The sequence below is a fragment of the Rhinolophus hipposideros genome (assembly GCF_964194185.1).
Source record: "Rhinolophus hipposideros genome assembly, chromosome: X".
In the NCBI taxonomy this organism is placed as follows: Eukaryota; Metazoa; Chordata; class Mammalia; order Chiroptera; family Rhinolophidae; genus Rhinolophus; species Rhinolophus hipposideros.
Genome location: NC_138046.1, coordinates 13,529,250 through 13,545,087, shown reverse-complemented (window position 1 = coordinate 13,545,087; position 15,838 = coordinate 13,529,250). Strand labels below are relative to the sequence as shown.

General features: G+C 39.4%; 1 protein-coding gene and 1 pseudogene across 2 annotated transcripts; one reads left to right on the top strand and one right to left on the bottom strand.

The window, feature by feature from the left end:
* Positions 1-813: 813 nt before the first annotated feature.
* On the bottom strand, positions 814-3,486 carry LOC308494845 (ATP synthase F(0) complex subunit B1, mitochondrial-like; annotated as a pseudogene). Its single transcript has 2 exons — positions 2,912-3,486; positions 814-999 (listed from the first exon to the last, which is right to left on the bottom strand). The product of its transcript is annotated as an ATP synthase F(0) complex subunit B1, mitochondrial-like (transcript).
* Positions 2,025-2,627, top strand: LOC308494846 (large ribosomal subunit protein eL19-like; the record flags this gene model as incomplete). Its single annotated transcript, XM_081042813.1, has 1 exon — positions 2,025-2,627. Exon 1 carries the CDS (start codon positions 2,037-2,039, stop codon positions 2,625-2,627), a length of 591 nt encoding a protein of 196 aa, XP_080898939.1. The 5' UTR covers positions 2,025-2,036.
* Positions 3,487-15,838: the final 12,352 nt, after the last annotated feature.

Below are 15,838 nucleotides of genomic sequence, written 5' to 3'. Positions count from 1 at the left end.
TGCCAAAGCAAACAAAAAGTTCTTGTTAAGCTCTTGAATTATGATAGCAGAAGTTCTTTTTTTGTGTTTCAACTGTCAGTTTATTCCAAGATGGTAAAATTAATTACAAATTTAAACCATAACTTGGTAGTCTTTAGTGAGGCACCTAGTTTTATTAAAAGCAAACTGCTTATTCAAAAGTAATTATGCGGAGGCAATTCTACCATTGAACCACCAATGCTTTCTGTAATACTGAATGTCAAGCATAATTTAATGTATATATAGACACAGGATATGGAGTACAGCACAGGGAATAGTCAATGGTATTGTAACAGCCATATACGATGTCAGAGGGGTAGTAGATTGGGGGAGGGGGTTATCACTTTGTGGGGGGTGGAAATGTCTACTACATTGTTTTGTACACCTGAAACTAATTTAAAAAAAATGTTAAACACAAGAGTTAGCATAGGAACTAGCATATATATTAGCAAGTATACACTGTGGGGGTTCAGAATAAGCCATCCCAATACTGGGGCTGCCAAACACACGTATACACATGATTTGTATTCATCTTTTTTTTAAAAAGTGATTAAGGAACAACTCAAAATGCAGAGCAAGACTGACAAGAAACATCTCACTGGCCAACAGATTGTTTGTTTTCATTCGCTCACTGTATGAAACTCCAGCATTTTATTTTGAGGAAGTTTACCCTCCCTCAAAATCAACTTTAGTAGACTGCAATACAGAAAGATTTTGTCACATAGAGTAGTTTCTATTTAGTCAGTCAACTGTTTCTCGCTGTCTCAATCAGAATAGCTGCATTTACAGAACTGGCTATGCTTGGACCTTCCTTGCAAGCAGCTTTAGATCTCCAATGCACTTGGCAACTGTCTCTTTTTCCTGCTGTGCAGAGATGCTCTATACCACGTGCTTCTCCATCCAGTCTATCATGTGCTCTTGTTCCTTTCAATATATCATATTCTGCACAGAGATATGATAGCCCAGGCAATTCCTTACCTCCTTGTATGAGATGTGATCAAACAATATGGAGAATGTTTACACTTTAAAAATTTGTAACAGTAAAAGACACATTGCCATTAACCCCCCTCAAAATACTGCCCCCCCTTGCGTCAAACACAATCATACCAACGTTCCTGCCACTTTCTGAAGCAGCTCTGGAAGACACGTTTCATGAGTGTCTTTAGTTGCGCTGTCATGACTGCTTCGATGTCCTGAATGGTTTTGACTTTGGGGATGAGCCAGAAGTCAGTTGCACGGTGCCAGATCCAGTGAATAAGGTGGATGGGGACACACCGTAATGTTTTGGGTTTTTTTAATTTATTTAATTTATTTATTTTTAAATGTATTGGGGTGACACTTGTTAGTAAAATTACATAGATTTCAGATGTACAATTCTGTAATACATCATCTATCAATCCCATTGTGTGTTCACCACCCAGAGTCAGTTCTCCTTCCATCACCACATATTTGATCCCCCTTACCCTCATCTCTCACCTCCCCCACCCCCCTTACCCTCTGGTAACCACTAAACTAATAATGTTTTTATTTGACAGAAATTGCCATATATCAGAAGCAATGTGTGACACAGAGCGTTGTCATGATGGAGGACGATTTATGGCACACATTAAAACACACTTTCTCTAAACTGTAGCTCACACCCAACTGACTGCACCGAACAAGTTGAAACTTGTCACACACTGCCACTAAAGTTCGATGCGCTGTTTCCCATGTTGAAGACCCCTGCCTTTCCGTTGGATGGCACTCAGCAGCAGTATTCACCATAGTTTTGATCACAACGGAAGGCTCTGTGTCACACATACGTTTCTGGTATGGCAATTTCTGTCAAAGAAAAACATTCCAGTGTATCCTCATCCACCTTATTCACCGTATTTGGCACTGTGTGACTTCTGGCTCTTCCCCAAGGTCAAAATCACCACGAAAGGTAAACGTTTTGAATCGATTCAGGACATCAAGGCTGTCAGGGCAGCACAGATAAAGATATTCATGAGTTTCCTGTCCCTGCTGCGGCTGCAGCCATGAGTATGCTCAGGCTTCAGAAGAGGCTTGCCTCCAGTGTCCTCCGCTGTGGCAAAAAGAAGGTCTGGTTGGACCCCAATGAAACCAATGAAATCGCCAATGCCAACTCCCGCCAGCAGATTCGGAAGCTGATCAAAGATGGGCTGATCATCCGGAAGCCTGTGACTGTCCATTCCCGAGCTCGATGCCGAAAAAACACTTTGGCCCGTAGGAAGGGCAGGCATATGGGCATAGGTAAGCGAAAGGGTACTGCCAATGCTCAAATGCCTGAGAAGGTAACCTGGATGAGAAGGATGAGAATTCTTCGCCGACTGCTCAGAAGATACCGTGAATCTAAGAAGATTGACCGCCACATGTATCACAGCCTGTACCTGAAAGTGAAGGGTAACGTGTTCAAAAACAAGCGGATTCTCATGGAACACATCCACAAGCTGAAGGCAGACAAGGCTCGCAAGAAGCTTCTTGCTGACCAGGCTGAGGCCCGGAGGTCTAAAACCAAGGAAGCACGCAAGCGCCGTGAAGAGCGACTCCAGGCCAAGAAGGAGGAAGTCATCAAGACTCTGTCCAAGGAAGAAGAGACCAAGAAATAAAGCTCCATCTCTTTTACCTGTACATAGTGGCCTGTACTTAAACTCAGCTTTTCTAGCCATTGTCCAGTGTATGGATCGATCATTCAATAAAATAGCTTTCATCTGCCAAAAAAAAAAAAAAAAGATATTCATGAAAGAGAACTTCCAGAACTGCTTAAGAAAGTGGCAAGCATGATGGGATGAGTGTGTTTGAAGTGAGGAGTATTTTGAGGGGATTAATGGTAATGTGTCTTTTACTCTAATACACTTTTTTTAGTGAAACATTCACCGTATGTTTGGATCACACCTTGTACTCTACACAGCCTTTCCCTGTATGTAACCTCCAAGGTCATAGCAATGTTATTCTTTTGGACATAGAAAAGGTAATGACACTTTTGAACCAGTGCTTGCTGGAACTTGTCCAGATTAACTGCATTCTGGATGCATTTAATGGAAGCCTGTTTTACCTCTTCTAGTTGAGCAATTTTTTGTTCATTGAGTTCATCAGCAAATTCCCCAATAGAGGCACTATATTTTTTTAATTACACAGACAATAAACCCTATTGTTGATATGGCAGAGATGGTCTCTGGGGTAACGACATTTATTTCTTTGGTCACGAAATATAAGATAAGCCCAGTTCCAAGCACATAGGGTCCAGTTACACTGGTTTTAGGATAAAGAAACTGGAAGAATTCCTTAGGAATCAGCTCATGACGAACTTTTCTCCATATTCCGGAAGGGGTGGTACAGGGGTGAGAGAGTTGGCTGCCCAGTGTGAAAGACCCTTGTTGTCTACAATACCCCTGGACCTAGGAGGGCTGTGTTCTTCAGATAGGGGGTCGCTGTGGCGGCAGCAGAAAGTACCACCCGGGACAACATGGTCAGCAAGGGCCCACTTGGCTGTCTGAGTGCCCCAGTGACCTGACAGTAGAAATTCTGATGTCAAATGACTTTGGTGAACTCTCCTAACACAGCTTCTGGCATGGCTTTGGCCTCATCCTACGAATTCTCGTATGTACTGATCTCAACACTATTATTTTATAAATGGTCTACACTGGAGTTTTGATTTTCTTATAATCTCAAAATTTCCTTAGAAATGCATTTAAAATTTTTGCCATTTATTTTCATAGTGTATTGTTGACAAAGAATGCCGTCTATGCTATTTCTATTTGTAACTTATTGGTTTTTGCGTGGCTTAACAAATGATGAACTTTGTCAAGATTATGTGGTTGTTTGAGAACAAAGAGTGTTTTCTACTCATCAGATTAGTCCGTCATATCTGATATCAATATGAATCCAGTGATTCTTTTATTTTAAATTACCTAAATGTCCAACTTTTTACTTTTAATCTTCATGAGTTGCTTTATTTGGAGTGCGCTTTTGTAGATAGCATGTAGTTGGATTTTATATCCTGACCTAGTCTGATAAACTCTTATTTTAATTAGTGAATGCATTTAGTGTATATGTATTATCAAGTGTTTCCTGTTTTTCAGTGTTTTCTTGTTTGTCCTTTTGTCTTCAATCTTTTGCTTTTACGGTATGTTTTCTCTTGCAGTCCTCTCCACTCACCAATTAATATAGAAGGTAAACCATAACCTTTTAGTTCACCTAGTGCTTATTTTACCTTTTGAAATGTGTACTTAAGCCTCCATTTCTCTAATCATAAGCATTAATAATAAACCATTTCTAATGTTTTCTCCCAGGTAAGTTGAGGAAATTAGCACATTCGTTTTTCCCCAACCCCACACCCATGATCTCACACTACCCAGTTTCTGTTGCTGTGATCTGGAAATGGTGTTTATTATTATATTACTTTTCCATTATCTATGCTTTCGCTCAAGAATTACTTTTGCATTGTTTTATAATCAGATTTACACATTAATTTGGATTTAAAGCTATTATTTTATCATTTCAGTTGCCTGGTTTATTTCTTCAAATCTTTTTTCCAAGAAGCACATATCCTGACTTTTTCCATCTGTAGATAACTTGATTTTTTTTTGCTTAGATGCTTGTATAATTCTTCCTTCATCTTCCAATATCAGCACTTTTACCAAAACTATGGTAGATGTGTGCTGTGTTTCATTAATTATCCCTCATCTATGGTGAGCCCTTCTGATGTCCAGATACAGCTCTTCTGTTCAATAAAAATGACTTCAATAATATCCTCACAACATAAGTCAGATGTCCTCGAGTTTCATCCTCCTGCAGGTATGAATAAGGTCACATTTGTATTACTAGCTCTGGTCCTATCCCCAAACATAGGCATGTGGTCCCTCCCATTGAGGTGTGATCGCTTTGAGGGAGGGTCCTGTAGCAGGGTCTTTTGGACTCTAAAGTATGAATGTTTACTGAGGCAGAGCTTTCAGTTTACACACAGCCCTGGTATTTTTCACAGTGACAAGCATAACACTGGGGGCATTCCACCAGTCACCAGAGCAGCTCTGAGAGCAGCCCTGCTCCTTAACTATGTATGTATTTAGGCAAAGTATTGACAGGTCTAAGTCTCAGTGTCTTCAATTGTAAAACTGAAATAATAATGAAACCTTATCCATAGGGTCGTTATAAAGGCGCAATGACTTAATATATGCATAATACTTAACACTGTGCTTGGTAAATTGTAAACACTCCCCAAACGCTAGATATTCCATTGTGCTCTAACTGGAACTAATTCTTTCCTTTATTCAGTCTTGTGCAACCAGGCCAGGCTCAATCACCCACTACAGTAATTTCCCTCTTAGAAACCCTACTGTACTTCCCATAACCTGGCTTTTGTCTTCCCCACAGACCACCACCTGGGGTTTGAGTCCTTTAAAAATGTTTGTAAGTATCTAACCCATCCTGTTCCATGTGCCAAAGACTACAAATGTCTCTCTCTAGCCTGGATCTCTTCACTGAACTTTAGACGTCTAGATCTAGCTGCATACTTGATATCTCCATTTGATATCTATAAATGCATCTCAAGTTTCACATGACCCAAATCAAACTCTTGATTTCCATCGACCCACAAATCTGCTCCTACCCTCTACTCCAACATGTTTCCCCATATCAGCTAATCTCTTGTTTGTTTTATATATTGTAACTATCTTCTTCCTAACTATGTGTCTTTTAACTCTGTGTATGATGCCTCTTTTTTCACAGAATTTTGAAAGTTATTTTTTACTTCTCTGCATTCCAAGTAGTTTCTAAGCTCAATCTTTTAGTTCATCAATTCTTCATCTTTATCTTGTCCACTGAGGTTTCCGATTTCAATGGCAATAATTTTTCCTTTAAGATGTGTAACTTGACTCTACAACTTGTCATTCAGAAAGGGTTGTTTATTCAGGGGTAGTCTGCTTTTGGCTCTGAGATTTGAAAATTCTGTGTAAGTGGTTTCTGGTTTGATTCTGCCAGGCCCTGAGATGTCAGTATTTCTAACCGATTTTGTTAATATAGAAAGCCATCAATAGGTTCTGGGACTAAGTGAAACAACATACAAGGAAACCAATTTTTTCATAGTTTAAGTGATATAAACAAGAGTTAAGTTCCCACAGCACCTCATCAACATTTTAACAATACAATGTTGAACAAAACAACATTATTCAAGGACCTGCTGTAACATCTTGGCTTGGGGATCTAACACTATACAGTGAGCACAATTTGATTGCCACACGTAAAGGGCAGTTTTGGGAGAAGCACGAAAACTGATATACCTAGAAAGAAAAAGAGGAAAGAGAATCTGCAATGCCTAGGGGAAAAGAAAGCTTGCCACAAAGCAAGCCCATTATATTCAACACCATGAAATCCAAGAATACTGAAGCTGGAAGTGTACTTGAAGATCAATTAATTTTATAGAAAAAAACTTCAGTTAGATCTAAGTGAGGGAACATTTTTCAAGTTCACATGCATGAAACTTACAGAAAAAGAGAAGGATACCCAATATTCTTTAAGTTCGCAGGTCTTATGAGCCAAGTTTAATGCTATTTCCATTACATAGTTCTTCTAGAAGAATGCTTGTCCCAAGCAATGAGTTTTTACCTTCTCTGCAAGCATTCCTTTTAAAAGGAATCTGCCAAATCATACTGCCTGGCATATATACAACAACCTGACCTTCACACCTAAGAGATCTCAGAGAAAGAGAAATCAAGTAGTAGAGTCACTTAAGAAAGAGAGAAGCAAAAGGAGTACAGATATCTGCTGTAGTAGTCTGGAAAATGGTCCCAAAAGATACTGAATTCTTATTCCTGGACCTATAAATGTCATCTTATTTGAAAAAAGGGTATTTTCAGATGGAATTAGGTTCAAGATCTTATCCTGTATTATTTAGGTGAGTCCTAAATCCAATCACATCTGTCCTTTTCAGAGAGGCAGAAAGAGATGTGACCCATAGAAGGGGAGAAGGCAACATGTCCATGGAAACAAACACTGGCATGGTTGTTACAAGCCAAGGAACACTGGAAACCATCAGAAGCTAAGTAAGAAAAGAATTATATTTTTCTCTAGAGCCTCTGGAGAGAGCATGGCCCTGCTGACATTTTAATTTCTACCCACTGAAAATGATTTCGTATTTCTGGCCTCTCGAACTGTGAGAAAATACATTTTTTAAAGCAACCAATTTTGTGGTCATTTGTTAAGCAGTCCTAGGAAACTAATATACCTGCACACAACCTGTTAAACAAAAAGCAATAAACCCAGTGGCCCTTCTTAATTCTTACAACTCAGAATTTACAAGCAAGCATTTCCTTCAGCATCCAGACACTACTACTACTTTTTTTTTGTTTGTTTGTTTCAGGTGTACAAAACAATGCAATAGTTAGACATTTACACCCCTCACAAAGTGATAACTCCCCTCCCCCAATCTATTACCCCTCTGACATCGTATATAGCTGTTACAGTTCCACTGACTCTATTCTCTATGCTGTACTCCACATCCTGTGACTATATATATATATATATACACACACACACATATATATATATATATATATATATATATATATATATATATATATTCAATTATAGTTGACATTCAATATTATTCAGCTTCAGCTTCAGGTGTACAGCACAGTGGTCAGGCATTTACACAGGCCCTGAAGTGATCTCCTTAATAAGACAAGTGGCCATCTGATACCCTACAAAATGTTTACATTATTAATTATATTCCCCAAAGTGTCTTTCATATCCCCGTGGCAATATTGTGACTACCAATTTGTGCTTTCTAATCCCCTCAACTTCTTCCTCATCCCCACCTCCCTCTCATCTACCAACCCTCAGTTTTTTCTCTGTGTCTCTGAGGCTGTTTCTGTTTAGTTTGCTCATTTATTCTGTTCTTTAGATTCCACATATAAGTGAGATCACATGGTATTTGTCTTTCTCCATCTGACTTACTTCACTTAGCATAACTATAGGTCCATCCATATCATTACAAATATTAAGATTTCATTCTTATTTATGGCCGAGTAATACTCCATTATATAAATGTACTACAGTTTCTTTATCCAGTCGTCTACCGATGGGCATTTCGGTTATTTCCATATGTTGGCTGCTATGACTAGAGCTGCAATCAGTACCTCTTGTCATTGCAGAAGTCAAACGTGACTTGTACTCGTCTTTTGTTATCGGTATGTATTGAGCATTACAATTTTACTACAGTTTTCCTTCCCTAAAATAAAAAAAATAAACTCAAGTAAGCATTTCCTTCAATTCCATCCTCAGCATATGTTGTAATGTTTCTTGCTGAACTTTTTGTCTTTTCCCTCTGTGCTCAGGATTTCAACAGGAAGTCCACTCACAAGTTTCTGGGTGAACCTCACATGAGGATCCCCCACCTGGCCCTCAACACCGCAAATGCTAAACCCACACCTGACTCCTTGTTCCTGTTCCCAGGTGCAGTGGGGAGAGAGAGCTCCTATACATGGGTTGCACTCAGAAAATCAGACCAGGATCTGCGGACAAGGGAGAAACCACAAACTTGAGCTGTAGTGCCACCTTCTGACAAACAAAAGAGAGGTTTCCAGCAGCCAGACTGTGAGTCGTGAGAACCAGAGAAGACGTAAAAGCTTAAGAATTCTGCCACAAGAGGGAGCAAGAAGTGTGCGTCAGGTATAACCATGCAAGGTTGGAGAAAGCTTCAGATAGAACAGGACCAACAAAAGTATATGCCATCTGAGGTGACTAGTAAAGATTTGAGAAGGTGTCTGCTACTTCAAATGTGAAAGCGCAATGAAAAACTACAGGGAACATGAAGAATCCAGAAGCACATCATCACCAACAGACAGCAATAATTCTACAATAGTGGAAGTAAAAGACATGGAATTTTGTGATCTAGCTGATAAGGAAGTCAACATAGCTGTCCTAAGGAAACTCAATGGGTTACAACAAAATACATAAAGACAATTCAACAAAATGAGGAAAACAATACAGGAACAAAATGAGAAATTTGACCCAAAAAAACCATTAAAGAAAAAAAAAGAACAGAAATTCTGGCGCTTACCCTTATCTACCACCCCCTCCCTTACCCTCTGGTAACTACTAAAATATTGTCTGTGTCTACCAGTTTTGTTTCTTTGTTTGTTTGTCTTGTCCCTTTGTCGCTTTCAGGGTAAATGGGATCAAAGATATGGTGATGGAAGGACAACTGATTCTGGGTGGCGAACACACAATGCGATATATAGATGATGTATTACAGAATTGCATACCTGAAACCCATGTAACTTGACTAACCATTGTCACCCCAATGAACTTTAATAAAAACAAAAATTCTGGAGCTGAAGAATTCAATGAATTAAATGAAAAAAGCAATAGAGAGCATTTACAGCAGAGCAGACCACCTGAAAGATAAAACCAGTGAGTTAGAGGATAGTAAATATGAAATAACCTAATCAGAGAAGAACAAAGGGAAAAGAATAAAAAAGGGTAACGAGAGCCCACATAATCTATGGGACTCCATCAAATGTACAAATATTAGAAAAACTGGAGTTCCAGAAGAAGAGAGGGAGAAAGTGACAGGAAATTTATTGAAAGAAATAATAGCTAAGAACTTCCCAAACCTGGGGAGAGACTTGAACATCCCAATTTCATGAAACCAACAGGTCACCCTATTATCTCAATTCAAAATTACCTTCTCCAAGATAACATTATAATGAAACTCAAAAATCAAAGAAAAAGAGACTCCTAAAAGCAGCAAAGAGAAAAAATAATAATAACCTACAAAGGAATCTCCATTAAGCTATCAGCGGATTTCTCAGTAGAAGCTTTACATGCCGACCAGGAGAGAGGAGAATGATATGTTCAAAGTGTTGAAAGAAAAAATTGCCATCCAAGAATACTGATTCCGGCAAAGTTGTCCTTCAGAAATGAAGAAGAAATACTTTCCCAGACAATCAAAAGCTGAGGGAGTTAGGACATCACCACTAGGCCTGCCATGCAAGAACTGCTGAACTGAATTCTTCAAGCTAAAAGAAAAGACTCGAATTAGTACCATGAAAACATATGAAAGTATATAATATGTTGGTAAAGGTAAATATACAGTCAGACTTAGAGAAGTAATTCTGTAATAAAATGGTGTGTTAACTATTTAACTGTAGTATAAGAGATAAAAGTATGAAAATAACTACAGCTACTATAAATAATGCGTATACAATATAAAGAGAGGTAAATTGTGACATCAAAATATTAAATGGGGAGCAAAAAGATAGAGCTTTTGCATATGATCAAAGTTAAATTGTTATCAGATTAAAATGGACTGTTTTATCTATAAAATGTTTTATGTAAGTTTCATGGTAACCATACAGCAAAAACCTAGAATAGTCGCAAAAGATAAAGACGAATCAAAGCATACCACCATGGAAAACCACCAATTTACAAAGGATGGCAGAAACAAAGGAAAACAGGAACAATGGAAATACAAAACATCAAAGTACTAAAACGATGGGGAGGGGGTATTTCAGGTAGTGGGTGTGTGACAAAGGGACTAAGATAATAGTCAGGATACTGTGGTGTGTTTGGTAAGCCACAAGTATTTTCAGTGTGTCTGGAGTGTGTCATGTGTGGAAGGTGCAATGTGAGGTGGGAGATGCTTTGAGAAATGAAGTGAGAGAGATTATCAGGGGTCATATCATACTACAAAGGTTTCTATAAATTATGTAAGAAGTCTGGATATTTCATGTGATTCTACAGTCCCATTGAGGGTTTATACCTGAGGGAGGAATGATCAGCCAAGTTCAAATGCATCTGCTGGTGCATTTAAAAGATGGATTTTAAAAGGCAGTATTAAAAGGGCAGGGAGACCAGGTAGTTTTATTTGGTTCTCTAATACATTTTTACAGTAGTACCTTGGTTTTCGAACGTCACCGTTGACGAACATTTCGGTTTACGAACGACATAAACCCGGAAGTAAGTGCTTCGGTTTTCTAACGTGCCTCGGAAGTCGAACATGTCACATGGCTTCCGCTGAGTGCAAGATACTGAGACCCAGCTGTCGGCTGTTTTCAAAGGTTTCAGAACTCGAATGGTCTTCCGGAACAGATTATGTTCGAAAACGCAGGTACCACTGTATTATGGTAACAAATTGCCAAATTATGGGAAAACTCTATCAAACACTCCTTGGTATGGGCTGCTAAGTGTCCTATGAAAATGACTATGCCATGACTCACTGATTGCCAACTACAACTGCTACAGACTGTATCCCCACAAAATTCACATGTTCAAGCCTAATCCCCACTATCATGTTATTTGGAGGTGGGGCCTTTGAGAGGTAATTATGTCATGAATGTAGAGCCTACATGATAAGATTAATGTCCTGATACAAGAGGAGGAAGCAAAGGATCTCTCTTTGCTTGCCACCATGTGACAATACAAGAAGACAGCCATCTGCAAACCAGGAAGTGGGCCCTTACCAGACACCAGCTCTGCCAGTGTCCTGATCTTGGACTTCTCAGCATCCAGAATTGTGAGGAATAAATGGCTGTTGTTTAAGCCACTCAGTCTATGGTAATTCATTACAGCCACGTGAACTAAGACAACAACCAGTGACCACAGGCTATAGTACAAATGAAACAAGGCAGCAGGGAATGAGGTTGCTGGACATCAAATTTTAGAAAACATACAGAAAGAGTTATCTTGGGAAACTGGGATTCATTGCATCTTCTGATCAGGACACTTTGGCCCCAGTACGCACTGATTTACACTTGGGAAGTCAAAAGTGTTTTTCTGAAAGGAAACCTAAAATCCAATTAACACAGAATTATAGAGTGTTGGCTCGTGAAAGCGGGACTAGAAATCGTTCAGTCTACTGTGGCATTTTAAAAATTGGGAAACTGAGGTTCGTAAGGGCAAATTAATTCATCTAACGTTACCTAGTTAGCTAGTTGCAGATCTGAATATAGTAATTTAGGTCTTCTTACTAACAGTTCAGTATTTTGCTGACCTCGTTAAATATGGAAAAATAGGAATATGAGAAATGGTTTAATAAGTGTCCCATTATCATGGCTCTCTTCTTATGGTCAATTAGTTTGAATTCAGTTTCCTCATTTTGTTTCAGATACGTACAGCTCTATGAGCTCCCACCCCATGAGGTGGGAGAAGAATAAGGGGTCAGAAGAAAGTCAAATAACTAGATGTTCCAATACATCCTATGAGAAAGCTGGGGGGAAAAAAAAGCTGAAAAGCCTCCTCTCCATTAGATACAATTACAGCCTGCTAATTCAGCTCACTAATTATTCAATTCAAATTTGGCAACTAGCTTGTTGTGTGTTTTATGTCACTGATAGATTTTGGAGTCGTATTTATTTGTTGAAAACCAGGTATTATCGAAAATATTGTTTATTAATTTTTCCCTAGGAGGTATACCAGGGGTAAAATTTCCAGCTTTTACAAAGCAATGCCAAATTTTGTAGCAATTAATGCCATGAACAGAAATATACAAGCAGAAATTTTGCCATGAAATGATCAGTCCTTTAGATTATTCATGCAATAAGTTGACTGTAGAATCCCCAGATGAAAAGCAGGTGAATTGAATCAGAGGGCTACACAGCAAAAATCATTGCTCTGGTCAACAACTGAACACATTTGTTTGTCAAGGAAAAAATACGTTGTCCCAAACTCTTGACTTTTATGTGACTACATTCTGCGTGGCCTTTTATATATTAACCAGCCAGGGGTAAGCAGCCCTTAGGCAAAATTCTTCATGTCTCCCTATGGTGGGCTACTTCACAGAAAAACTTTTTCCTTCTCTCCTCTACTTTTCATTTTCCTCTTTACCTTGCCCAGGGCTGGAGTAAGACAGGACTGTGGAGGAAGGATTTATCAAGAAGCAGGGAAAGCAATGAATGACTACAGATGCCACTTTCTAGTCTAAAATCAGAAGCTATTCCATCCCAGCCCGAACTCTTCACTACACTCTCCTTTCCCTCACCTCCTGACCAACATACACACTCAACTCCAATCATGCTATTTACCTCAAAACCCAAATTCCTTTTTTTAAAAAGAAAAAAAGTCCCCAAATCATCAGGTCCAGTTTTAGTAATAGTACCCACTATAAAGATAGTTCCCTTTTATATAGTATATGCCTGGTTCTAGTAAGAACTTTTAAATATATTGCCTGATTTAATCCTTACCACGATACTGTGAGATAGATATGGTCATCCTTATCTGATATTATTAAGCTACGTGTATTTGTTTCCTGTGTCTGTTGTAACAAATTACCACAAAATTACCACTCTATTCTCTTACAATTCTGGACACCAGAAGTCTGAAATCAGTATCACCAGAGTGGAATCAAGATGGTGGCAGGGCCATGCTCCCTCGGGAGGACCTAATGGAGAATCATTTCTTGTCTCTTCTAGTTTCTGGGGGATTACAGCACTCCTCGGCTTGTGTCCACATCACTCCAATGTCTACTGCCATGGTCACAACTCCTTGTCGTCTACTGTCTATCAACTAGCCCCCGCCTCCTTTTAATAAAGATACATGAGGTTCTATTTAGGGTTTACCTGGATAATCCAGGATAATCTCCCCATCTCGAGATCCTTTACTCAATCACTTTGCAATGTTAGGAGTTAGAAGGGAAGCAGGTAGGAAACCTCTGGGGGTCGACAGCACACAGAAAAAAGAGACACATATATTTGGAAGTAGATGAGTCAAAAAAGAGCAATTCATCCTCCATCCTCCCAGAATCCTTTTTTCACCTGCTCCTAGCCTCCACCCTGCTGCAGCCTAAGCTCCATTACCTGGAAACATGTCCAGTCATTTCGAGCTAGAGGTGTACTTACCTCCTGTAAGTACTATATTGCAAAAGGATTTTGGTTAGTGATATAGGTTGAATTGTGCTCCCCCAAATTGTATGTTGAAGTCCTAATCCCCAGTATCTCAGAATCTGGCCTTATATTGAAATAGGGCAGTTGCAGATATAATCAGTTAAATTAAGATGAGTACTGAAGTAGGATAGGCCCTAATCCAATATGACTGGTGTCCTTATAAAAAAGACATGAAAAGAAAGAGAGACACAGAGGAAAGATGATGTTAAGATACGGGGAGAATACCATCTCCAAGCAGGAATGTCAACGATTGTTAGCAAACTACCAGAAGCGAGGAGACATGAAACAGATTCTGCCTCACAGCCCTCAGTAAGAACCAACCCTGCCAACGCTTTGATCTCAGATCTCTAGACTCCAGAGCTGTGAGACAATAAATTACTGGGGTTTTTTTAAGCTACCTGGTTCGTGGCACTTGGTTATGGCAGCCCCAGCAAACTAACACAGTTACTGTCGGTTTAAACTATAGCAAACAGACCTCCAAACATATCATAGTTTAAACACAATACAAGTTTATTTCTCATTCATGTGACAGTCCCAGGTGGGTATTTCTGGTATGGGGATGTCTCTCTTCCATGTGGTGTTTCAAGGACCGAGAGACCATCCATCCTCTAACTTTTCTATCATTAATCTTATCTTCATCTGCATATAGCTAACAAAAGGGGGAAAAGTGTGGAGCAGGCAAACCCACTTCTTAAAAATGTTGGCCCCAACATGTCATAAATAATGTCTACACACTTTCCAATGACGAGAACTGAGTTACACGGTCACATTTAGACGTAAGGGAGGCTGGGAAATGTAGTGTATCTTTGTGTGCAAGATGAAGAGGAGAAGTCAGCAATCCCTGCTACGTGTTTCATTAGGAAATTGGCGGATTATGGTTCAAAGAAGGTTCTGGATCTGGCCTCAAGAACCTCATTCCCAGAGTTAGCCTCCCTTTTATAAGACTGATATATAAAGAATTTGAAGACAAAGAATCTCAAAAGACCTTTGAAAGAAAAGGTTAACATATTGGCTTACTATTTGATTCATTCTTTTGATAAAGACTTTTTGAGCACCTACTAAGGGTCACACAATGAAGACACAGCTGAGATCAAGATATAGTTCTTGACCTCATAGACTTTACATTCTGATGGTAGGAGAGAGATAAATCGATAAATATTGACTAGGTCGGGTGGTGATAAGTACTGTGTAAAAATACAAGTGAAGATGGGGAATTACATAATATTTGACATGTTGGTCACAGAAGTTGTTTCTGGCAAGGTGACACATGCCCAGAAGAAAAACAGAGCATGAGCCAAGTAGATGCCTTAGAGGGCATTCCAGGATAAAAGAGAACTTCATACCAAAATATGGTATGTGTGCTTAGGATGTTTGAGGAATAGCAAGGAACTAGAGTGGCACTCCCAGAGGACGAGATGTAGGAGATAAGTTCCGAGACATATACAGAGGACAGACCAAGAATGGTCACAAAGGCCACGTTGAGGGTTTTGAATGTTAGTCTAGGTGTAATAGGGAAGCTATTGATGAGCTCTGAGTTTAAAGGTGGCATGTTTTGACACACTTTTTAAAAGTTCTCTTAAGCTACCATGTAGAGAAGAAACGGCAGAGGCACAGAGAATGTAAGCAGAAAGACCAGTTAGGTGGCTATGGCAATAAGCCAGGTGAGATAGGATAACAGATCAACACAGGGTGTGCGTGGCGGACCGGATGAGAAGTGGTGGCATTTAGGGCATGTTTTCAAAGTATGGTGTCATGGATACTGAAGTGTATTCGCTAGACCCCCTCTTCAGGGCCAATGCACTCATTTCCCAGCTCCTGGGAAGGAATCTAGTTTGCTGAAGGCTCACAGTCACATTCTCTACACAATATTTCTCTCAGACTCATGGGACGACTTTGCCCAGGGCTATATCCCTCCCAGGGGCCCGTCTGCAGACAACGCC